The sequence below is a fragment of the Balaenoptera physalus genome, assembly GCF_965194825.1.
Source record: "Balaenoptera physalus genome assembly, chromosome: 2".
Lineage (NCBI taxonomy): Eukaryota > Metazoa > Chordata > Mammalia > Artiodactyla > Balaenopteridae > Balaenoptera > Balaenoptera physalus.
In genome coordinates, this window is record NC_138883.1 from 50,623,983 (window position 1) to 50,650,460 (window position 26,478).

At 35.4% G+C, this 26,478-nt stretch overlaps 1 protein-coding gene across 2 annotated transcripts in view; it reads right to left on the reverse strand.

The window, feature by feature from the left end:
• The window catches only part of KLHDC1 (kelch domain containing 1), a 48,483-nt gene that overhangs the window by 11,115 nt on the left and 10,890 nt on the right, over positions 1-26,478 (reverse strand). The window contains exons 2-11 of one of the 2 annotated variants that reach the window (XM_082452193.1): positions 20,546-20,616; positions 19,951-20,068; positions 19,398-19,516; positions 13,926-14,004; positions 13,544-13,591; positions 12,168-12,251; positions 7,364-7,447; positions 6,829-6,887; positions 3,803-3,915; positions 2,218-2,290 (exon numbers count right to left, since the gene is read on the reverse strand). In XM_082452193.1, coding sequence (XP_082308319.1) covers positions 2,218-2,290; positions 3,803-3,915; positions 6,829-6,887; positions 7,364-7,447; positions 12,168-12,251; positions 13,544-13,591; positions 13,926-14,004; positions 19,398-19,516; positions 19,951-20,068; positions 20,546-20,616 — 848 coding nt within the window. The remainder of the gene's footprint in view (positions 1-2,217; positions 2,291-3,802; positions 3,916-6,828; positions 6,888-7,363; positions 7,448-12,167; positions 12,252-13,543; positions 13,592-13,925; positions 14,005-19,397; positions 19,517-19,950; positions 20,069-20,545; positions 20,617-26,478) is intronic. The other variant, XM_082452194.1, reaches the window with a different exon arrangement.

Genomic DNA, 26,478 nt, shown 5'->3' on the forward strand with positions numbered 1-26,478 from the left:
ATCGAGTATAACAAATTCCCTCATAGGAAGGAATAGCTTAATTTCCAGGACAGAAAGCCATGTGTAACCTTGGAAATACTCATGGATCCAACAATGCCTAAGGCTCTATATATCAACACCTTATGGGACATCTTTTACAGACACACAAAAAAGGGACCTTGCTGACAGCCACCTATATAGGCGATCAGATATGGCTACATAGACGGCTATTCACCCAAGCACAGTTTTATCTAAGATGACACCTGGAGAAGAGAGTGTTACATTGTAGGACGGTGGTTCTCAACCAGGGACGATTTTGCCCCCAGGGGGACATTTGACAATATCTGGAGATATTTTTGATTGCCACAATTCCAGGTGTGTGTTGGGGGAGGGCGGGGGGAGTGGACACAGTACTACTGGCATCTACTGGGTAAAGGCCAGAGATGCTTCTACACATGCACAGGATACCCCCAACAACAAAGAATAATTTGGTCCAAAATGTCAATAGTACCAAAGTTAAGAAACTTTCCATAGAATTACAAGAGGAGAATTGGGCAGCTTACATTTCAAATTATAACTTGGAAAAGTTTGCACAATATACATTTAGATGTTAAGTAAATTCTTACTTTCAAAAAAAATTAGTATATATACACATATATATGTTCTCCTTACACTAAACTGTATCCCACCTGTTCTCCTCCTCACCTCATACCTGAAGATAGATCTGCCTCTGTCTTATCTGCCTTAGGGAAACTCTGGCCTGGACTTCATCATCGAGGAACACTGGAAAGCCTTTCCTGCCTTGATTTTGGTGACATCTAGCTTGCAACCTGATGTTTTTTCTACAGACAGGTAGTTTATGTCCTCTCACAGCTGCTCTAAACTTATTACCTAAACATTCTAATAAAGCATATGATTTACATGACACATCAGCTGAATTCAAAGAAATCTCTTTACATAGCTCAGTTCTAACTAGTATATTATTGATAATAGTTCTATGCCTCTGATTACTCATTAAGGATTGAAATATAAAATAGGAGCAACTGAAAATTAAACATATTACTACCACTTTGGTCTATAATTAATTCATTCACACAATCAAACAACTGCAAGAGAACTAAGAGCTCATCTAGTCCAACTCCCTCATTTTGCAGATGAAGAAATTGATGCTCAGTTTCTTTAAGTGACTTTCCCAAAGCCAAAAAGCTAAGTGGTAGCTGAGCAAGGACTAGAACACTGGGCTCCTGAATTTAATATAAAACTCTTTAAATTAAACAATATATTTCAAAAGATCCAGAATTGCTAAAATAATACATTCCACTGAATATTTATACATGAAAATATAAGAATCACACATGTAGTTATGATAAACTCTAAATGTATTGTGCATATTAATATAGATATACACAATGATATATATATTTACATATAAATATTTTCAGGCCTTTTTCTCAAGTAAGTTACTTGTTATTAAATGTCTGAAATGCATATCATTAACTTATGCGTTACTATATCATTGACTTCACAATAATATAAATAATCTATAGTAAAAAAATTCTGAAATACATGGCATGAAAAATAATAAAATTACTGACCATAATGATTATAAGGTACTGAATTTGAATCTCTTATGAATATATCTTTATCATACTATTCAGTCAAATAAGAAAAAAATACAGTACGAATGTGATTTTCTTTGCAGTCTAATAATAGTATATTTTTCTACAGTTTTTTCTCTATAATATACCACAAACAACTGTTTTCTTTTTTAAGAAATTTACATTAATGAATACATCATACAGTTAATAAAGAAAAATAATAATCTGTCATCTACTTGATCAACATGAAAGCAATTTCCTCATTAAATTGCTCTAAACCTCTTCCAAACCTAAATAACTACTAAAGCCAACCCCATTCTTGTCTACTTATTAAAAATATTAACATTATATCATACTTTCAATTTCCTCGCCTTTTCACATTTATCAGGCAAGATTATACATTTACCTAAAAGAATAAAATTTTCAAATATACAAATATGGATAGAAACTGAATAGTTCCTTTCTACAATCAGATATAATTAGAATTACAGTTAAATTATTTGGGTAACATCATGCTTATTTGAAAGATATCCTTCCTGAGGGTGTCTGGTTTTAACGGCAAACACTATAAATTCAGTGCTACATTTTAATACTTTAAAATTCTTAACTATTTTACTTATTTGTCAACTTCTAGACTTACCTGGGTTTTGTTTTAGGTAAATGTGTAAGCTGTTTCCAACAATTTGTTAAGACATTATGAATCCAACCATCACCTGCAATATTATGACAGTTCAGAAATTAAGATTAGGTCTTTGGGATGAAATTTTAATTTTTTCCCCAAATTTATCATGCTACATTTATATGACTATTTTTTGTGCATGTGCATATTTTATCATAAAAATTCTCAAACATGTACGAAAGCCAAGTGAACATGACAATGAACCTTCACATAACCCAGATTCAACAACTATTAAGATTTTACCATATGTGCTCCATTTATCTGTTTGTTATTCTTGTTGCTGAATTCTTCTAAAACAAATCCTAGCTCTTATCATTTTCTCCATATTTCAGTGAGCATTACTAAAAAAAATTGGACATTTTTTACACAGCCACCATGTTATTATCACTTAACCACAATGCCACCGTCACAGTCAACAAAACTAAAAGTAATTTCTCGGTATCGTCTGATACCCATATGACCATTTCTTCAGCTGAATCTTTGAGGGAGGAAACTGACTAGACTAGGAGTTAGGACATTTAATTCTCCATAGTTCAATGATGAAAAAAAGCAAATAGGAATTTGAAACAGTAGAGCTCATGAAGATACGATATTAAACAACTCCTAGTGAAATGGATAGATTTTAGGTTTTTTTTCTTCCAGTTTTATTGAGATATAATTGACATACAATACTGTATATATTTAAGATGTATAGATGTTAGTTTTTAAATTAGATTCCAAATCCTTTTTAATTAAAAACCCCACAAATTATAGAGAAGTATAATAATCTACAGTAACTAACATCCCCTAGAGGAACTGCTGTTCCTCCAACCAGCATCTGGCATTTCTTGGCCAGAAGACTGCCAGATACACAGTTGATGCTCAATAAATTTTTGTTGAAAAACAAATAGTTGTTTTTAGATCCTATATAAAATTATATAAATGGTTTTAATGGTATATAAAGTTTCTTAAGAAAAATGTCTCTAGCCATAGAAAACTTCTGCATTAAATTACAAGACACTTGTCAAACTAAGTGGATATTCTTGGTCACTTGTCTTTCTTGGTGCCACAATTATACTAGTGAAAGAAAAACCGTCTTACAAAACTCACAGCCATTGGGATGAGCAGTAACAGGAGTTAAAAAACTCTAGCTAAGCACTTTCCTTTATAGTTCTGGAACAAAAAGAGAAGCAACTGGCCTTCCCACCTTGTATTTCTAGAGCTTCCTGGGAAAGGTTCCTCTTCTGATCCCCATTCTAGCCTATAGTATAAGCATCTGGATCAAAAATTAGGAGGACACAAAATCAGAAATACTATAGTTGAAAGGGTCTTTAATTCCTCTAGGTTCAACCACTCTTCCTTTCCCTACACTAGGAAACAGGAGAACTTAGACAGGCAAGGGTACGGAAGGAAAGGGGCCTTCTACTTCTAATTCATGATGCAACCACATAGTTGGCGATAAAGGTAAACCAGAAAATCAGAAAAGTAAAAATACCTTAAGTATCAAATACAATCAAGTAAAAAAAGAATAAAATGTTAACTGTAGGCTAAACTTTAATCAACTTACTTAACGGAATATTGTCTGCACTTAGTCCACCAAATAGGAAAAGCGTATCATCAGCTATTGGTGTTAAAGTATGCCATGACCGATGTTTGGGGTTTTCTCCATTAATTGGAATCCTGTGGTGAGGGAAAAAAATAGAAGAATCTAGGTACTGTGTTAGTCAAAATAAAAGTTTTTTGATCATCTCAGATCTCAAAAGAAAAAACTGCCCTCCCTAGTATAAAAAATTTAGATTCTACTAATCCTACCTACAAGAATATTTTAAAAACATTCTTAAATTCTTGATGAATTTACACAGTTTCTTTCCATTTAATGTCCATCCCACTTGGCCAGAACACAGACTGAAAGTTAAAAAGTCAATTCCCAGTTATTCACACTGCATACTGAACATCATTCCTATTGAAACCAAGCAGGACCTGGTGGGGCTCCTGGGCACAAAAGCCTTTCTGTGTCCCCTTCCCTGAGTTCCAAAGGGCAGGTTCAAACAGCTGCTAATCAGGGAAGGGAGAGGATGCAGACACAAGGGAGGAGCAGTCAAGAAACAACAGTGCAGCCTTGGGGCAGCGTCCTGGTTCTGCCTCAAGGGATACACATAATATCTTTGAGCTCTTCTGCTGAACTGAAACCCCCACCAAATGCAAGATGTTAACTACATGACGAAGCATTTTTCATTCCAGAGAAGGTCACAGTTTGCCCATCACCACCTGACGCCAGATTACCTCTGGATTGAAGGAATGTGGGCCCTGCACGTACCCGGATCCTTATCAGCAACCCCGCCCCTGGACTGTAAGACTCCTCACAGGCTCCCCCTGGTTGGGACACACAGTTCTGAGGGCATTAGCTTGCTGTGGCTCCCTTTGCCTAGCAAAGCAATAAAGCTATTCTTTTTTACTTCACCCAAAACTCTGTCTCTGAGATTTAATTTGGTGTCAGTGTTCAGAGGCTGGATTTGGCTTCACTGTTAGTTAATGAGTAAAACTTCCTCAGGTTTTTAACATAAATAGTTTCATGTCTGTCATTTTTTACTGTTGTTTCACATTTAATTTTGTATTTTCAGCTGACTTCCTTAAGGATATTATGGGATTTTGTTGTTGCTGCTGCTGTTTACTTTGGTCTATCGATTGTAGAATTTCCTGAAAATGCTACTCTAACTTCAAAATAAAAGTATGCAAGCCACTCCAGATCCAGGATAAACCTCTAAAGATTTCAAACAAATATTGTCATATTCTTAAAATAAAAACAGAAATAAAAACATAAGCACAGGGACTTCTCTGGCCGTCTAGTGGTTAAGACTCCGTGCTTCCACTGCAGTGGGCACGGGTTTGATCCCTGGTTGGGGAACTAAGATCCCACATGCCGTATGGTGCAGCCAAACAAAACAAAACAAAACCATAAGCACAAAACTTTAACTAATTTAGGAGGTGAGATCACACCATTCTCCAACATTCCGGAATGCTCCAGAATAACATGGGCCGTTGGTAGAAGACGTAATTTATTTTTTCCAAAATGGAAATATTTTTACTGTTTTTGTTAACTATAAAAAACATTTGGGTTACAAAACATTCAACAACCACAAAAATAATTTTTAAAAAGAACAGTTCTCCTATAATCCTGTCCTCCAGAAATAAGAAACATTAATAATTTGGTATATAACTTTCCTAACTTTAATGCACATATAAAGACATTAATTAAAAATATACAAATAGGATCATATACTCTGTTCAGTCAATTTTTTTCATTCAACTAGTATGTTGCAGAATATTTCCATGAAGCATAGTGTCCTTTGGTAATGGAAGCATGGCAGCTCATTGGGCAAATGCACCATGATTTAAACAACCCCCACTTACGGACATGAGGGCTGATGTCATGTTTTTGCTCTTATAAATAATGTTGCAATAAACAGCTTTGTTGTGTGTGCACACACATGTACATATATGCACACACATATAAACACTTGTCCAATTTTTGTCTTAGGAGGAATTCTGGATCAAAGTAGAAATTCCATTTTATATTTTAAACATATTACCAGACTACCTTCCAGAAAATTATACCCATTTAAACTCCCACTAATTGTGTTACAACCTAGCACAAACTGGTCATTTGTAATTATTTTTATCCGGTAAGTGAAAACTATTATTTTTATTTCAATTTCTTTAATAATTTATGAAGTTGGACATCTTTTAAAAATAATTTCTGCATATTTGTATTTCTTCTATGAGTTGCTCATTCATGTTCTTTGTTCACTTTTATTGGCTTGTTTGTCTTTTTCTTACTGATTTTCTGAGTTCTTATGAATCTTAGCCCTTTTGGTTAGAAATACTGTAAATATTACTTCTAGTTTGTTTTTTGTTTGCATTTTCCAATTTGCTTTTTAACTTTTTGTGGTATATATTTCTACACAGAAATATTTAATTCTTAAATGGTCTTATCAATCAGTCTTTTAATTTATGAATTTTGGGTTATATCATCTTTATAAAAGCTTTTTCCATGCCAAGGTTTTAAAGATAATCTGCTATATTTTCTTCTAGGACTTTTGAGGTTTTATTTTTAATAGTATTTATACTTTGGCATAATATATAGGTCTGATTCCAACTCATTACATGAACAGCTGAATTGATAGCTAAATATATTTATTCTATTGCTAAATATATATTATGAACCATAAAATCTGACTTTGACTCACTCGGTTATCTGTTGACCTGTGATGACCCCATTAAAACTTCATTTGTTCTACTGACCAGTCCTCAAGAATATGTAGTATAAAACCAGTACTTTTACATAATCAATTTTCAACTGCTAGTGTTCTCATGTTTTATATAGTCTAGTTAAAGAATGAACGCTATATTGGAATCTATATATTCCTTGCTTAGGCAAACAATCTGAAGGGGAAGAAAATATCAGTTCAGTTTTACAGATCCAAGTTTGGATTATACCATGCATGTGTGCACACGTCTGTGCAGGCAGACACACACACACACACACACACACAAATGCCTACAGATTAAAACACACTTAAATTTCGAACTTACCTTCCAGACCAGGTCCAGGTATCTAAGTTTAGATAGTGCAAATCATTCATCCTAGTTTGCTAAAACAAAAGTGTATGAAGTTGGTCAGTGTTTTACATATTTCATGGGCTAAAATTTTGGTTTTAAAATAAATTCAGATTAAAAATAGATTAACTCTATTTTACTTAACATCAGAAGTTTATATATTGGGAAACAACGCTAAGTATTAATAAAGTTAGCATAGAGCTACCAAATTAATGTATCAAGGGAGAAAGGAAAAAATGAGTTTAAACTAACAAGATTTAGATAATAAGAAATTAAACTTTTCTGATACATCACTGAAGTGAAGGATTCTCCCCCATTAAAATATGATTTATAATCATCTGTGATTACTCACGTATGGTCCGTTTGGGGAATAGAAGATTTTAAAAAGTTATTATTGAATGGCATTTTAATCTCTAGACTATTTGAATGTTCAGCTGTTCCACAAACTCAAAAGATCAATTTTTGTAAGAAGCATCAAACATTAAAGACCATTTTCATAAAAAACACTAACCAAAACACGTCCGCCAAAGATATAGCCCTTATTTCCGAGAACTGCACACGTATGCGCGGCTCGTGGCTGTGGTGGAACACCACCCTGCAAGCAGAGATCAGAACATGGAGCGCAAAGGTTTGAAACATCTATAATGAAGTCACATTCCTATGCTCAGTATGAGAAATACTTGACTGCTAAGTTACCATTACCTATGTAACTTAATTCAAAACCTTAATGCAAAAGTTCGTTCACAATAGTAATAATTAGACAAATACTACTCTTAAGGAATTACATTTATTCACCCTGATTTTTACTTTTTTTTACAATATTGACTGATTTATTATTATTATTATTTTTTTTTTTTTGGCTGTGTTGGGTCTTAGTTGCAGCATGCAGGATCTTTCATTGTGGCATGCGGGCTCCCTAGTTGAGGCATGCAGGCTCAGTAGTTGTGGTGCGAGGGCTTAGCTGCCCCACAGCAAAACAGGGATTGAACCCACCTCCCCTGCATTGGAAGGCAGATTCTTAACCACTGGACCACCAGGGAAGTCCCTGATCTTTACTTTTTAAAGCGTTTTTCTTAAATGCCTGACACTATTTGGCAAAATAAGATTTCACATAGGGACTTCCCCGGTGGCGCAGTGGTGGTTGGGAATCCGCCTGCCAGCTCAGGGACATGGGTTCAAGCCCTGGTCCGGGAAGATCCCACATGCCGTGGAGCAACTAAGCCCGTGAGCCACACTGTTGAGCCCGGGCGCCTAGAGCCCGTACTCCGCAACAAGAGAAGCCACCGCAATGAGAAGCCCGTGCACTGCAACGAAGAGTAGCCCCCACTCGCCCCAACTAGAGAAAACCCGCACACAGCAATGAAGACCCAACGCAGCCAAAATAAATAAATAAATAAATGTATAAAAAAAAGAAAAAAATTTTCACATAAATTTTAGCTTAAAATATAAAGATTAAAAAACTATATTTAAAAACATTTTCTTTCTCTCCCTTGCCCATCCCACGCCCTCCTTCCCTCCCTTTTCCTCTCTCTTCTCTCTCCCTCTCTCTCTCTCACTCATACACACACACAGAGACAAACACACACAGAGTTAATATTAATATGAGTGAGCAGTACACTGTGTGATGATCTCAGAGACTTAAAAAAAAATCAATCTGCCCCCCCAAAACTCTTGATGCTTCAAATTCCACAATAAGAACTTCACTCTTGGCTTAAGCCAGTGTTTCTTACTAAAACTCTTCACATTAACTGATAATACTTCTTTATACTTTACTTTGAATAAATATAGCAGATCTTTTCTTCAGAGAAGTTTGGGGTTGGTGGGAAAAGAGAGGGTATAATGGGTAGATTAATGAATAAGATTTGAAGGAAGAATTTTTTTTAATTAATTAATTTATTTATTTATTTTTGACTGTGTTGGATCTTCGTTTCTGTGTGAGGGCTTCCTCCAGTTGCAGCGAGCGGGGGCCACTCTTCATCGCGGCACGCGGGCCTGTCACTGTCGCGGCCTCTCCTGTTGCGCAGCACAGGCTCCAGACGCGCAGGGTCTGTAGTTGTGGCTCACGGGCCTAGCCGCTCCGCGGCATGTGGGATCCTCCCGGACCGGGGCACGAACCCGTGTAGCCCTGCATTGGCAGGCGGATTCCCAACCACTGCGCCACCAGGGAAGCCCCTGAAGGAAGAATTTTCTGCATAATTTCCATGTGTTCATGGTGGGTACTTTCGTGTATGTATTTAATTCCAAGTTCTGAAAGAACCCAACATTTTCAGCTCATTGGCTACCGAATGTGGGCACAGGAAATTTAAGCACTACATCCAATATCATAACCTCCTAGACTTTTTTACTTGAATAATTATGAGGTCAACATGGTAAGAAATAATTCAGATATTACCTATATAACACTTAAATAAATGAGAGAACCATTTGTGCTGCAGTTCCCAACACTTCCAACAAAACAAAAGTTTTATTGTCCCATCCCGATCTGAAATTCTGGAAAAATTCTTCTACTATATACACATTCATTATGAAATAAATATTGACTTTCTTCTTTTTAATTTATGAAATACATTTAATATCCAACCAAAGCTTCTGAATAAACTGAGTTCATACCAGTCCAAACAGAAACAAAGTAATGGCATTTGCTTTAGCCTGTGTGGCTAACTGCATAAATAATGCACAGTGCTTATTAGGTCGTTTGAAATACTGAAAATAACCCAAAGACCACTATTATACTCTACTGTTCTCATAGGGTTAAAAGTCCCATGTAGGAAAACACTTTCAACTTTCCATTTAACAGATGACATTATATGGCTTATCTAAAAGTACATAGTTCTTTTCAACCAGTTTCTTCAACTTCAACAGCAATAACTCTTACACTCTACCATGTTACCTTTCCTTTTGCTGCAGACATTTAGGAACAATTAATTAATTTAAGAATGTCTCTAAAAAATAAAGGGAACATATTCTAGCTGCAACCACATCAGAAAAACCTTCAGCTATAGGGGCTTCCCTGGTGGTGCAGTGCTTAAGAATCCGCCTGCCAGTGCAGGGGACATGGGTTTGAGCCCTGGTCTGGGAAGATCCCACATGCCGTGGAGCAACTAAGCCCATGTGCCACAACTACTGAGCCCGTGCACCTAGACCCCGTGATCCACAACAAGAGAAGCCACCGCAATGAGAAGCCCGCGCACCGCAATGAAGAGTAGCCCCCGCTCGCCAAAACTAGAGAAAGTCCGTGCGCAGCAACGAAGACCCAATGCAACCAAAAATAAAAAATAAATTAAAAAAAACCTTCAGATATAATATAAACAATGTAAGAACTTATTTGAAGAAATAATCAGAGAAATCACAGTGAAAATACTGTTAAACACTAACTGAAAGAGTGTCAGTGCCTGTTAGGCTGCTGGTGCAGAAGGGGGGAAGGGGTATGGATTAAGGTAAGGAGAGAGAGAAGGAGTCACAACAGAAAGACCTGAAGTCCAAAGAACTAATTATAAGCTACCTCAGTTCACTTATTCCAAGGAGCACATTCTAAAAATATGCCTGCAGTAGCTCCAGACTCTTGCTTATTCTCTAAGGGAGCAGAGCGTTAAGAGGCCTGAAAGAGATCCAGGATGAGTTTCAGTAGATCCAGTCTCAATAATATTTCTCTCCACCTGCTTGCTGACATGAAATTATTTTAACAGAGATAAGATGCTTTTATTTCATTAATACACAAATCTTAACATTAAAATGCTGACTGATTGAGTTATTTGTAGTGAGGTGGATGGAGTTAGAGTCTGTCATACAGAGTGAAGTAAGTCAGAAAGAGAAAAACAAATACAGTATGCTAACACATATATATGGAATCTAAGGAAAAAAAAAAAGGTCATGAAGAACCTAGGGGTAAGACGGGAATAAAGACACAGACCTACTAGAGAATGGACTTGAGGATATGGGGAGGGGGAAGGGTAAGCTGTGACAAAGTGAGAGAGTGGCATGGACATATATACACTACCAAATGTAAAATAGATAGCTAGTGGGAAGCAGCTGCATAGCACAGGGAGATCAGCTCCGCGCTTTGTGACCACCTAGAGGGGTGGGATAGGGAAGGTGGGAGGGAGGGAGATGCAAGAGGGAAGAGATATGGGAACATATGTATATGTATAACTGATTCACTTTGTTATAAAGCAGAAAGTAACACACCATTGTAAAGCAATTATACTCCAATAAAGATGTTAAAAATAAATAAATAAATAAAATAAAATAAAATGCTGACTGCAGGAAAATTCAATCAACAAATATGATCGACTGATAGTTGATCAGTTCCAAAATTAGAAGAGAACAGAAGAGCACTGGAAACCTGAAAAGCACTGCTTAGAAAAAGAGGATGCTGAGAAGGGTCAAACCTTGTAACACTTGCTATTTTGCACAGAACCTCGCTCACTACCATCTACAGAAGCTGAACTGCAAGGAATTTTAGTCATACGTGCATGTTAGTGACAGAAATTTGGTTTTGCCTGTTCAGCATTCTATTCTGCACAGTTCCGGTGAGCTGACCAATCACAATACCTTGTTCCCCTAGGGACAGACCTGAGACTCAGACCTGGCCAGTCATCCCCTTGGCAGCAGGGACTGATATAGAGTAGGAACATGCCTAAGTAGAGCCAGAGTCCTTTTCTAGGACAAAGATATAGACATTGACAGAATACAGCACCAATAGAAAGATCTGGTGTAGCCAGGGGCCATATTCCCTTCTAAATGAGCTGGACAGTCTGCAGTAGACAGAATGAAGCTGGCACACAGAGAAGCAGGGAGAAGCCGACAGAGAGATGCAAATATTGTGATGGTGTTGGATAACTTGCTCCAGTTCCTAAGGTCCTGGTCCCTGTAGCTCTTCCATTGTGTGAGCCACTTCAAAATACGCTTCCCAGCTATGTGAGAATTCTTTAATGGCTTAAACTAATGTGAATTTGTGTTTGTTCACAAGCAGATGAAAGAGTATTAAGATTGCAAGGGTTTATGAAACATGGGCTTTTTAAAATCATGGACTTTGTTACGAAAGGACTCTTTAAAAGAGACTTCATTAAATCAGGGCATTACACTTGTGGGTAAAGAATGATGATGGCACCTCTTTAGATTTTTCTAGAAAACCTCAGTTAGCCTGGAGAAAAATATGTGATTAAAAAAAAGTACTAATAACAGTTCTCATAAGAGAACCCCTTTGTATATGATAACAAACTCAATTACTAAAATCCAATAACCCAGTAAAAGAAATAGATTTTAAAAGTATTAATGAGTACACAAACATAAAGGTAACTTTTTACAATACTTACTTTAATTTCTGGTTGAAGCCAACTCTGTGTCTTTGTGTCAAATATGTGAACATCGTTATGCCAACCCCAGAATATCTGCTCTTCCTAAAACAGAAATTTAAAAAATATTTTTGAAAGCTTTTATAATTTTTAGATTAGTATTATAGTTTCACTGCATATTCACTGGTGAAATAATAGGCACTTTTACAGAAATAGAGTTAAGTGTGACCATAGTCATAAAGCTAATGCATACACCAGGGTAACTACAGTCACAAAGCTAACGCATACACCAGTGTAACCACAGTCGTAAAGCTAATGCATACACCAGTGGCTCACAAAGTGTGGTCCCTAGGCCATAGCAGCATCACCTGGCAACTTTCCTTCTCGTAGTATTGCTTGCATGAGTCATGACTTTACTTGTTGACAATCTTCCACTTCTCTCAAAGGAATATCTCTTTTAAAATTGCAGAGAACAGAATGATATTTACATTTGGAAATCTCTTTTCCTAAAGTACAGGTTCAGAATTCCTAATCACTGCTGTTAGAAACTTTAGGGAACAATGGTTCCTTTTTCCAAAAAATTCCAATCAATTCTACTTAACCAAGCACCTTGTTCTTACGCATCAAACTTATGCTCACTCTCTTGTCTTCTAGGAAGACGAAACTATTGGCAAGGCAAAGATTTAGCAGTTAGACTGTATTTAGCATCTTCTGCATTGCTGAAATCCTCTACCACTACTCTAGCTTACCTCTGTACCAGTTTTATGTTATATGTCAGGAATATATCATTCATTTTTGTCAGGACTTGTCAAACAAGTCAAATAAACTAAATAATTTACTTAGTTTAGAATCTAAATGAAAAAATCTACCTGTGCACCATAAACTTTAGGACATGATCATTAGCCTAACTGTACTAGAGGAGAAAAAAATGAGAGATTTCACTGATGAGTAGACATAATTAATGGGAAGTTATATTACTAAAAATTATCAGTAATACTGTAAGTAGCAAAACTTTAAAGATATTTCATTTTAAAAACTCAAAAACCATGTAAACCATTTTTAACACTTAAAAACCATTCAGTTTTATTAATTAGCACATATTAATTTCACACATAGTCTAAATAAAGACTATGGAGAATTTTTAAATACCCATATACAAAGAGATATACATGAAATGTACATATACCTTTACATTAATAGTGTACAATAATAATACATGCTAGTAGAAGGTAAAACTGAAGAGTTACTGTGTATCTTGGTGGTGAGATCAATGGTTTTTAAAGTTATCTATTAAAAGATTTCATTTTTATAAGTCATGAGTTCTTTCATTAATAATAGTTTATTCTCTAACCAGTAAGAATAAATAGAAAAAGTAATATGACTACCAACTTACTCACTCTCATACAGAAGCCAGACTGAGCTATGAATAGTTCTGGTGGACGTACCTAAAAGGAGGTGTATGTCAGCAATAGCCACTGCGGTTACCTATGAACAAAGTATTTCCAAGTTGTGCTAAAGCCACTAGTTGTCTAACAGAAGCAGCTATAAGTGATTAATGGCATCAGAAAAGACATTACTCTGCCAGTAGCCATGAAGGCTGATATAATTAGGTGAGAGAACCTCCTGCAACTGAACCCAAATTCAAAAGAGAGAAAATACATTTTTTTTCATAATATCAATTACAGCAAATTAAAATGAGAAAAACTGGGCTCATTATTTCTGAAGACTGTAACGTGACACTAACTTAGAGGAAAATGTAAACAGGGATTACTCTCTTACCCAAGATGCATCATGAACATCAAAACAATCCTGGAGTTCATTGTGTCTCCTACACCCATAGCCACCAAAATATATTAATCTGAAAAACAAAACAAAGGACACACTTTAGGAGTTCTACTTTCAGTCTGTTCACAGAAAGTAGGAAGACATCATTTCTCTCACAACCTAAACAAGCCATATAAACTACAAAACCATAGTTTAAAAAAAAAATCAAAGAGCTATGGGAACAAAGAGACCTAAATGAACTAATTCCAGAAAGTGATGAGCTCCCAGTAGGAGAGAAGAGGCCCATGGCTGCTTTCATCCCTGATGTAACAGCAGGAGGAGAAAGAATCCAGCACAGATTGGGTTTGTAAAAGAAGTCACCCAAAATTTTAACAGTTACATGTAGGCTGGCATAGCAAATTAGAATCTTAAGAAACTCAGCCACAGAGGGAGCTTGAACCTACTCAACAACTTTTTCACATAGTCTTCAGGGAGGGCTCAGGGTCAGTTACCAAGAGCTGGAAGCAGAGAAGAGCTGAGCAACTCTCCTTGAGGCAATCTGAGCTATCAACTCTAAAGTTTGGGATCTGGGCAGGAGATCTGGCAGAAACACCTCAGAGGCATGCCAAGCCATTACAGCATACAGGGAGGGTGGCTGCCCTCAAAAGGCCAGCGGGGGGAGGTGCAATGCTGAAAGAGATCTCTCAAGGTGCAGAAAGTATAAAGTGGGATTGGAGAGCAAACAGAACTCCCTAGCAACACAGGTAGGCTATGAAACAAGGAGAGATCTCCCACAGTTCTGAGAAGTAGGTACTCAGCTGTGAAGCACTGTTCAAAATCTCTAGACAATCTCTAGTGCTCAAACATTGGGCTGTAGCAAAGGAAAGTCTTGGTCCTGCATCAGAACATTTGAAGCCAGTGGTTAAACTGAATCAAACTAAAGCTGCAACAAAGTCCAAACACAGATCAACTATAGATTAGACTGACTTAAATCCCACTCTAGCAACCTGAAAAAGGAAAAAAGGGCATGTCCTTTTCTGGAAAGAAATATTGTTTATTCCCATCTTTACTGTTCTTTTGTACAGAATGTCTGTCAAATGATGAAGAAATTACAAGGTATAAGAAAAGGCGGGCTTCCCTGGCGGCGCAGTGGTTGAGAATCTGCCTGCCAATGCAGGGGACACGGGTTCGAGCCCTGGTCTGGGAAGATCCCATATGCCGTGGAGCAACTAGGCCCGTGAGCCACAATTACTGAGCCTGCGCGTCTGGAGCCTGTGCTCCGCAACAAGAGAGGCTGCAATAATGAGAGGCCCGCGCACCGTGATGAAGAGCGGCCCCCACTCGCTGCAACTAGAGAAAGCCCTTGCACAGAAACGAAGACCCAACACAGCCATAAATAATAAATAAAATAAATTAAAAAAAAAAAAAAAAAAAAGAAAAGGCAAAAAAAGTGACCCATGATCAAGAGAGGAAAGAGTCAATATAAGCTGACTCCAAGGTGGCCCAGATATTAGAATTATTAGACATGGCCTTTAAAATAACTATGGTAGAAATAGTAACAGACTAGTTTGTAAAAGGTGGACAATGTGCAGGAAGAACTAGGTAATTTTGGCACAGACATGGAACCATGAAAAAGAATGAAATGAAAATGCAAAAAATTGGAAAATAAGATGTCAGAAATAAAGAAATTCATTAGATAGTCATAACAGGAAACTGGACATAGCAATGGAAAAGATGAACTTGAAGATAAGTCAATTGGTCAAAAAAAGTATCCAAATTAAAACAAAGAGAATAAAAGAGTGGGGGGCAGGGAAGAGAGCCCAAGCTCTGTATAACAATATCATATGATCTAATGTGCATATAATAGGAGTCCCAGAAGGAGAAGAGACAAATAAATGGGTAGAAGAAATATTTGTTAATTAATAAGAACTTCCTAAAACTGATGAAAGATATACATCCACCAGCCCCAGAAGCTCAGCACACTCCAAGCTGGATAAATACAAATGAGTGAATTTCTCACCAGAAGAATGAAGGCCAAAAGGCAATGTAATAAAGTCATTAAAGTGCTGAAAGAAAGAAAAAAATCTGTCAACCCCATGAGTGAAAAATATCACAAGGAAAGTTAGAAATTACCTTGAAATGACTGAAAATGCAAACAGAATAAAACAAAACTTATGGAATACTGTGAAGGTGGTGCTCAGAGGGAATCTTATAGCTATAAATGCCCACAAATTTAAAAAGAAAGATCTCATATCAATAATATAACTGTACACATCAAGGAACTAGAAAGAGAAGCAAACTAAACCCATAGATAACAGAAGGAAATAATAAAAATTAAAGGGGAAATAAGCAAAATGGTGAATAGAAAAACAATAGAGAGAAACAACAAAACCAAAAGTTCGGTCTTTGAAAATATCAACAAAATTGACAAATCTTTAGCTAGGTTGACTAAAAAAAAAGTAGAGAAAATTCAAATTACTAAAATTAGGAGTGACAGAGGGGACATTGCTGTTAACATGACAGAAATAAAAAGTATCATAAGAGAATACCAAAAAACTGTATACCAACAGACTGTATAAACTAGATGAAATACAAAAAATCCTGCATGTTTTCACTTATGTGTAGAATGTAAAAATCAAAACAAAGAACAAATATGAAAAAACAGATACAGAGAACAAACTAGTGGTTGCTAGAGGGGAAGGGTGGGGGATGGGTGAAATAGTGAAGGGATGAAGAGGTACAAACCACCAGTTATAAAATTTAAAAACTAAATAATAAAAGATAAACTTGGATTCATATCTCATACCATTCACAGGTTTTTACTGGTTCTTTTTTTTTTGGCTGTGCACACAGCTTGCAGGATCTTAGTTCCCTGACCAGGGATCAAACCCGTGCCCTCAGCAGTGAAAGTGTGGAGTCCTTACCACTGGACTATCAGGGAAGCCCTCCCAGGTTTCTAAAAATAACAAAAGTACTAGAGGAAAATACGTGAGAATTAGTTTATAATCTTGGAGTGGAAAAAACCTTTGCAATTGACTCAAAGTCAAGAAGCCAGAAAAGAAATTATTGATAAATTTACCTAAATAACAGCTTTAAGAAGCTGTTTAATACACGCAAAACACACTTTATGCAAAGTCAAAAGACAAATGACAACCTGGAAAAAATATTTTCATATATCACAGTCAAACACTAATCTCTTTATACATAAATAACTCCTAGAAATCAAGAGTATCAAATAAATAAAAAATAATTAACAAAGGATCAATCAAATAAAAAATAATTAGCAAAGGATTTATTTTTCAGTTCAGAGAAAAAGAAATAAAAATTGCCCTTAAATATATGAAAATTAAAATAAGATTGAGGCATCACATCTCACCTAACAATTTGGCCAAAAACATCTAAGTTTGCCTGCAAATTCTTGGCAAGGCTGGGGACAAAGAGGCACTCCATTATTGACAACACAAAACAGCACAACTTTATTGGAGGAAAAGTTGGCAAAATCCAATGTTATGGATTGAATTGTGTCCCCCACAAAATTCATATATAGAAGTCCTAAGCCCCTGTATTTAGAATGTGACATTACTGGCTACTCAAAGCAGAGTACTAACGGTTATCAATTTGTAGGGCCAGAGAAAGCAACAACAGCATAATCATAGTTGGTTTCTCTTTAAATCTGATTAATCCACAATTCAAAGGTTTAAGATTTTCCTTTCCAAATTCTCATATTCTAGAGAGTATTTTGATCCATGTACCTTTTCATGACCAAGATAATCTTATTCCTTACCCTCTGGAATTCTGATATGCTTTTTGAGAATTATAAAATATTCTGTCAAATTTTAATGTCTGCCTTTTGTATTCAAAATATAAATGTGTATTATTTAAACTGATTGTTCTTTAAAACTTAACACCCTCCATCTTAATTATTATAAGTGCCCCCTGCAGTTTAAAAAGAGATTTTTTTAAAATAAACTGAATATTGAATAAAGCAGAGTAGGAATTACTGCAATTAAGAAGGCAAAACAATTATATTTTCTAGAAATAAAAACATAAGAATAATAAAAAAAGAATGTGACCTTATTTAGAGACAGGGTCCTTATAGAGGCAATCAAGTTAAAATGAAGTCTTGAGGGTAGGTCCTAATCCAATATGACTGGTATTCTTACAAAAAGGGAAAATTTGGAGACAGACAAGCACACAGAGAGAATGTTATGTGACTATGAAGGCAGAGATCAGAGTGTTGCTTCAACACACCAAAGGTTGCCAACAAATCACCAGAAGCTGGGGACAGGCATAAAACAGATTCTTTCTCAAAACCCAAAGAACGAACCAACCCTGCTGACACCTTGATCTCAGACTTCTAGCCTCCAGAACTATGAGACAATACATTTCTGTTGTTTATTCAGTTTATAGAACTCTGTTACAGCAACCTTAGCAAAATAAACATTTATCACAATTATAAATGTATTATCCTTTGACCAGAAATCAAATTCTGGAATTTTATCCAACAAATAGATCTGCAATCATATGTATATATACACAAAGATATTCATTTAATCTAAGTGTTGTGTCATCTATATGGGAAAGTTTAAATAAACTTGGTATATCCACACAGGAGAATACTATGCAACTGTAAAAACAAAAACAAAATCAAGCTTTCTAACTAGAGATACAGAAAGATTAAAGTTCCCCATGGTATACTGTTGACTAAAAGAAGTCCAGTGGTTGAGACACCGCACTTCCAATGCAGGGGGTGCGGGTTCGATCCCTGGTCAGGGAACTACAATTCCCATATGCCGTGTGGCATGGCCCCCTCAAAAAAAAAAAAAGGAAGCAGCAGGGTGCAGAATAGTGTACGGAGTACACCGATATTTGTGTAAGGAGGAGGAAGAGAAGAGCACGTACCTATGTATTTGCTTCTATCTGCACAAAGTCACAGGGATGGCAGTTGTTCCCAAACTTGCCTGCACTTGGAATCACCTGAGGAGCTTAAAAAAATCATACCCCCAGTGATTGTAATTTGATTAGTTCTGGGGTATCACCTGGGCTTCAGAGCTTTTAAAAGATCCCCAGATTATTTCTCTGGCAGACAAGTTTGAGAACCACTGCTATAAAAATACAAAAGATATTAATAAAAGTAGCCATTTGTGCATGTGGAGGGTGGGAACAGGATGGATGGGGACAGGAGTGGGAGCCAGACTTTTCATCGTATCCTTTTTAATATGGTTTTGATTTTTGAACCATGTAACTGTATTAACGATTCAGAAAATTAATAAAGTAACGAATTTTTAAAAACCAAATAGCTGCTTCCACCATGTTTATTCTTATGACCTGGCTCTTATCCAGGTTCAAAACTGCCTTTAACATCACTGTCAAAACAAGTTTGTAACTATCTTGAAAAAAATTTCAGACTTTCAAGTTTTCTCTATTTTGGTCACAAGCTGTAATCCTTACTTGAGTGCAGTTAATGAGATGGTTTTGCTGCATTACCTGTCTTTATATACCCAGCAGGAAAGTTTATCACGTGGTGTGGGTGGTTGACCTTCAAAGTTGGTGAGTTTTTCCCAAACATAGGTTCCATCTCTTGTTCGCAAATTAACAAAATAAAGCTTTTAAAAGAGGAGAACACCATTAGCAGACAGGACATTGGAAAATTAAACATATGTCACAGGGATACGTGATCCAAAATTAATAATATTACTTTTTCATTTTTAAAAGGTAAAAATTTTAATTGTAGAGTTAATGAAAATGGAACTATGTTTTAGAAGCAAAAATGATATATGAAAAATACTGAAATGGATCTTTTCCCATCATGCTCTTGTCCTATGAATATCAACTAAGTACGTAGTTAATTCTGAAGCAGAAAGACATGGCAGAAGAGAGCATGATGCTGCATTTTCACCCTATCTTTCAAACCTTATCATCATAAGCTCAAGCTTTTCTACATATGTCTTCTTTGTAAAATACATTCGTAAACTTGTGAGATGAAGTGACACATTAAACATTACATTTTTCTGCGTTCTGAATTGAAAAAAAAAATTACTCGATTGCTGTATCCTTTGTCATCATATCCTCCAAAAACGTATAGCTTTCCATTAATGCAAGCACCGCAACTTCCTGACATGGAGGTAGGGAGTTCTCCTTCCATGAGGTGCATCGTCCTGCAGCAAGAATAACGTGGAATTCCATAACTTTCCAGAAAAGCAAATTAAGATTCCCTTTGAACTCCATGAGTATTTTTTCAATGAAAACTGTCACTGACAATTACAATTAAGATGTAATGGGAGCCAATACTGTAAAAACTGTAAGAAGATCCATGGTAAAGATTTTTCAACCTACTGGGGAAGAAAAAGTTACAAAATCTTCACATCACCAGAATTGGGAATTAGTTAGTAGAACAAAGCAAAGTCTTCAGAAACAGCCTTAGTCTTGAGAGGAATAGTAGAGGACAAAGAATGGAGAGAGGAAGCGAGTTGGGGAAAGAAACAGCCAGAGAGAAAAAAGCATTGAAAGAAAAGGAAAGGGAGACAATATAATGTTGCAGCACGTTCTAAGTATGGTCTCAGACTCCCTGTGGGCGATGACAGCAGTTATAACAGATATTAAGACTGGACATTCTATAATTTAAAGTTACTTACCACAACCCACTATCAATCTCATAGGTCCAAATCTCATCATTAGGCAAATATACTTCATTGTCTTCAATAGACTAAAAACACAGAATACATAAAATTATGTTTATTAATTACAAAGTAACAACTAAATAGTTCCTCAGGATGGGAAAACTGCAATGGAAATAGTACAAAACACAAAACCATGAACAGCCTCAAAGATGACTTTTTCAACAGAAATAAAGATAGATCAAAAGGGAAAGGGAAGACAGACATTTTCTAAGAGAAAGTGGGCAAACAATAAGGGTTAGAATACAAAATAGCAAGTACATGAGTCTCAAGAAGAGACTCAGGGTAGTTAAACCTTACAAGGAATTTCAAGTAAGAGAAAATAGCAAAACAATAACATTACAGCAGAATACTGAAGAATGTGAAGCCAGGAAGAAAAGGAGTATCAAAAAAGGGCAATATATTTAGGGTGAAGGGAAGGAGTTAAGAAAGGAAACTTAAAGTATAATTAAGAGCACTGTATCATATACCTTGATTCACTAAACATATTTTTTGAGTGCCTACTATGTGCAAGCATAGTGTTAGATATTCATTAAATATAGAATCTAAGGATCAAGATAAATTTAGCTAGTCAAAATGACAATTCAGAATCTGAATAATCTCTAAAGAAGCCGATAACATAAACAGAATAGTACATTCTGATATTTATGATGAAAAGAAAAATAAGAATAGAATAATAATTTTCTTTATGTTAAGTTTAAAAACTTAGGGGTTAAAACAAATCCTTACATAAATCTATCATGATTACTTAGAATCTATAAAATAACTCAAAAATAGCTAGTTGTAAAAGATGTCAGTTTAAGAATTTCTAAGACTATATGATACATAAATTATTAACATGCTAAGCAGAGTTAGCTAATTTTCTCATTGCTATGTTAGTTAAATTTTTAAAATAGTATCTTGGCTACCAGGTCTGTCTATGCCTCTGTCTCTCTCTCTCTCTCTCTCTCACACACACTCTCTCTCACACGCACACTCTCTCTCTCCCACACACACCCAGCAGAAAACCATTATATTAATTCCAAGGAAACTTCCACTCATATCTGACTGAGGAAACCATATTACATGGCTAAGTAAATAAATGTTAAGAAAGGGAGATTATAATTGCTTGATTCTAAAGTTTAATGGCATCAGGCTCTAGTAGTCTCACGCGTACACCTTTACAACAGAAACAGTATGAAAATGGATTCTGTTACTATTCTGCTTAAGTCCCTTCAATGCTTCCCTGTTGCTTTCAGGATAGTCTAAAATCCTTATGATTCTGTGCTATATGGTACCTGCTATCCCTCCAAAGTTCTTCTTGCCTTTAGTCATTACACTCCAGTCTTCTTTCAGTTTCCTTCGTACTTTCTCAGCAATTTCACTCCTAAATTATCCCTTCTCTTCTACATCATCAAGTTTCCCTCTCTACTAGATCACTCCTATCAATACCTAAACATGCCTTAGTATGACTCATCTTTAAAAAACAAAAAAAACCCCAACTCTCCCATAACTCTTTATCTTATTTCTCTGCTCCCTTCACAACAAAATTTCCATACTGAGTTAACTATAGTAGAAGTCTCCATTGCTTCACCTCCCATTACTTCATCAGTCCAGACTAATCAATCCAGACTCATTCCACTAAAACTGCTTTTGTCAAGGTCACCCTAAAAAAAGAGAACTAGTGAACTGATTCATCCAGAAACGTAGCCCAGAGAGATGGAATATATAAAAAAGAAGAGACATGGAGGAAGAGAGAGAAGAACTAAGTCTAATCAGAATTACATTAGGATGTAATAGAGAGAATGAGGAAGAGGCAATATTTGAAGAGACAAAGCCTGAGAGTTTTGCAAAATTGTTGAAAGTCATCAATCCTGAGATCTAGGAAGTCCTAACAAGTTCCAAGCAGGGTAAATAAACAGAAATCCATACCTAGATACATCATAGTAAAACTGTATATCAAAGAAAAAGATACACTCTCAAAAGCTGCCAGAGAAAAGAAAGATCATCTTCAAATGAATGGCAACTAATGACTGACTTCTCATTAGCAACAACTCAAGACTAAATCATATTAGCCAATGTGCTTAATGAAAGTAACTGTCCACCTAGAATTCTATACTCAGTAAAAATATCTTTTAAGAACCGAGGTAAAATAAAGAAATTTTCAAACAAAAACTGAGACAGCTGGCCAATAACAGACCCTCACTTTAAGAAATTCTAATAGATGTTGTACTTCAGGCAAAAGACAAATGATCAAAATTAAACATCTGAAATGCAACAAGCAATAGTGTGACAAGATACTGGTAAAGTGTGTGGGTAGATTTAAACATAAAAGAGGCTAAGCTTTTTTTGATGCCTAATTTAAGGCGGGGGTTGGGGGAACAGGATAGAACTAACTAGGGAAGAGGGTGCTCAGATTTAAAAGTTTGTGAAGGATTTGAACCCTGTGGAAAGAAGTAAAATTATTAACTTTGAACTTCGTGAAGCATTCATGCTGAAATAGAGTATCTACTAGATGACTAGAAATAAATCATCTAATTTCTATACAAGCAAAGAGAAAAAAAAAGGAAAGATAACAAAAAACTCAAAACATTTTCAAAATGACAAAGTTAAAGAAGGAGGAGGAGGAGAAATGAAGGGGGGCAAATATAAAACACATCTGACGAAAAAAGTGTATCAGAATTACTTTCAGTAGAAATAGGCTAAACTCTCTAGATATGTCAGACTAGACAAAAATAAAATCCAGCTATTTTCAGGTTATAAGACATATCTAAAATATAAAGATACACAAAGTTTCCATCAGAAGATATGCCATGCAAATACTAACCAAAGGAAAACTAGTGTAGCCATATTAACACCAGCAAAATAGATTTTAAGGCAAATAACATTACTACAGATAAAGAGGATCATTACAAAATTATAAAATGTTCTATTAACCAGAAAGCTATAACAGTTCTGAATTCTGGATTCATATACACCCAAAAAGGTAGCCTAAAGATATACATATATAAAGTAAAATCTGACAGGATCATAAGGGGAAACTAACAAACCTACAGTTAGAGTGGGAGTTTTTAATTTTAATATCTGTTACAGTAATTAATAGAACAGGAAGTAAAATAATAAAAAAAGGATATAGGAGATTTGAACACAACTAGCAAGATTAATAAAATGTACACATATAAAACACTCCCGTGAAGTGTCTGTGTATATATATACATATACATGCATGTATATGTACACATATAATTAGAATATATATTCTTAATGAGAACAAAGAGTATATTTATGAAAACTGATTACATGCTAGTCCTTAAAGCAAGCCTCAACATATTCCAAAGGACTGGTATTAGATAAGTAGAGACCACACTCTCTGAATATTAACACAATTAAGTTAGACATTAATAACAGAAAGGTAACTATAAAAACAGCATATTGTTAGAAATTTAAATTATTTTCCTAAACAACTTATGGGTCAAATAATAAATAATAATGGAAAGTATAAAATATTAGAACTAAAATGACAAAATACTGCTTATCAAAACTTGAAGAATACAGCTAAAGAGGTACTTAGAAGAAAATGTATAGCTTTATATACTTACATTAAAGAATTAAAAAGTCTCAAAAAGAATGAGTTGAGCATCCAACGTCAGAAATTCAAGAAATAACAACATAATAAACCCATAGAAAGTAGGAAGAAATAAGAAGGAGCAGATATTAATGAAAATTTTAAAAACAACAGAGAGGATCAAGTAGACCAAAAATTGGTGTTTCTGAAGGCTGATAAACCTGTGGCAAGACTATTCAAGGTGGGTGGCAGGGAGGAAAGGAAGGCACCGTTTGACAATTCTAGGAATGAAAAAGAGGCCATATCTATAGCTACTACAGAGAATAAATAGTATTATGAACAACTTGAGTTTATGCCAATAAACTTTAAAACCTAAATGAAATGGATAGACTCCTGGGGCTGGAGCTGGGAGTGAGGAAACTTGACTCAAGAAAAAATGGAAAATGTGAATAATTCCACAGCTTTAAATAGATTGAATCAGAGATTTAAAATCTCCTCCACAAAGTACCAAACCCAGATGGCTTTAAAGATGAGTTCTTACAAACACTCAAAGAACCAATAATTCAATCTTCCAAAAAACCTATTCCAGAATATAAAAGAAGGAACACTACCCAATCCACTTTTGAACATAGATGTAAAATTGCTAAAAAAGTAATTAGTAAATAGGATCCAGTGATGTATAAAAAGGGTAATATATTACACTAACTTGTACTTAATCCAAGGAATGGAACATTGGTTTAATATTACAAATATTACTTATTTTTTGTATAGTCATCATAGTAAGAGATCAAAGAAGAAAAAACAATTATCTCAGTATGATGCAAAAAAATCACTCTTGAAAACTCAACATTCATAAATTGAAAATCAGGTAGAAGGACATGTCATTAATTTGAAAAAGGCCATCTACAAACAAACAAACAAGCAAAACCCTAAAGCAATCATCAAACGTAATGGTTAATAGTTGAAAACAATCACTCTGAGATTAGGAGCAAGAAAAAATTGGCTTCTATTTAACATTGTACTTCAGGTCCACCAGTGGAGTAAAGAAAAGGAAATAAAAAGGAATAAAGATTGGGATGCAAGAAACAAAACTGTCATCATCTGTAGATTACATGACTCTACATAGAAAATCAAAAGATAATTAACAGATGAATTTCAAAAATTAATATAAGAAAGCTTGCCAGAATCAAAAATATTCAAGTCAACTGCATTTCAAAACACCAGAAACAATCAAGAAATTTTTTAAAGAGAAATTTAGTCTTTAAAAACAATAAAAAATACAAAGAAGCCAAGAATAAACCCAACAAAAGATATACAAGATCCCTATGAAGATACTATAAAACTCTATTGAAAGACATCAAGAAGTCCGGCATAGAGAGACATACTATATACCTGGATTTGAAGTCTCAATTTCATAACATGTTTATCACCCTCAAATGATCTAAAGATTGAGTACAGCAACATAAAATCTCAATATGGTACTTTATTTGACAATCTGATTCTAAAGTTTATACAAATGAAGAAGCGCTATGGAAAACAATTTAGCAGTTCTAAAAGTTGAATGTAGAATAACCATTTGATCCAGGAATTCCACTCCTAGGTACCCAAAAGAATAAAAAATAGGGGCTCGGATACTTATATGCCAATATTCATATCAGGACTATTCACAATACACAAAAGGTGGCAACAACCCAAGTGTCCCAACAACAGATGAACGGATAAACAAAATGTGGTATATGCATACAGTGTAATTGTATTCACCATAAAAAGGAAGGAAGTTCTGATACATACTGCAACACAGCGAACCTTGAAAATATTATGCTAAATAAAATAAGCCAGACTCAAAAAGACAAATATTGTATGATTCCATTTATATGAAATATCTAGGAAAATGCAAATACATAAAGACAGAATGATTAGAAGTTAGCAGGGACTGGGGTAAGGAAGGAGGGAGAGTTTCTGTTTGGAGTAATGAGTTTTGGAACTAGATAGTGGTAACACTGCACAACATTGTGAATGTAATTAATGCCACTGAACTGTACACTAACCTGGTTAAAATGGCAAATTAAATGTTTTATATATTTTACTATTATTGAAAAATAGTAAAGAAAATTCATACAAAAGAACAAAAGGCCCTAAATAACCAAAATATTCCTGAAGAACAAGAACAAGATAGGGTGGGGATGGGGCTTTTACCACCCAACATTTAGACTTCTAGTAAAGCTGTTGTAATTTAGATACTGAGGTTCTGTCACAAGAATAAATAACCAGACAAACTGCACAGACTAAAGAACTTAGAAACAGACCACACATACATGGAAACTTGATGTGTAACAGACTGAGTTTG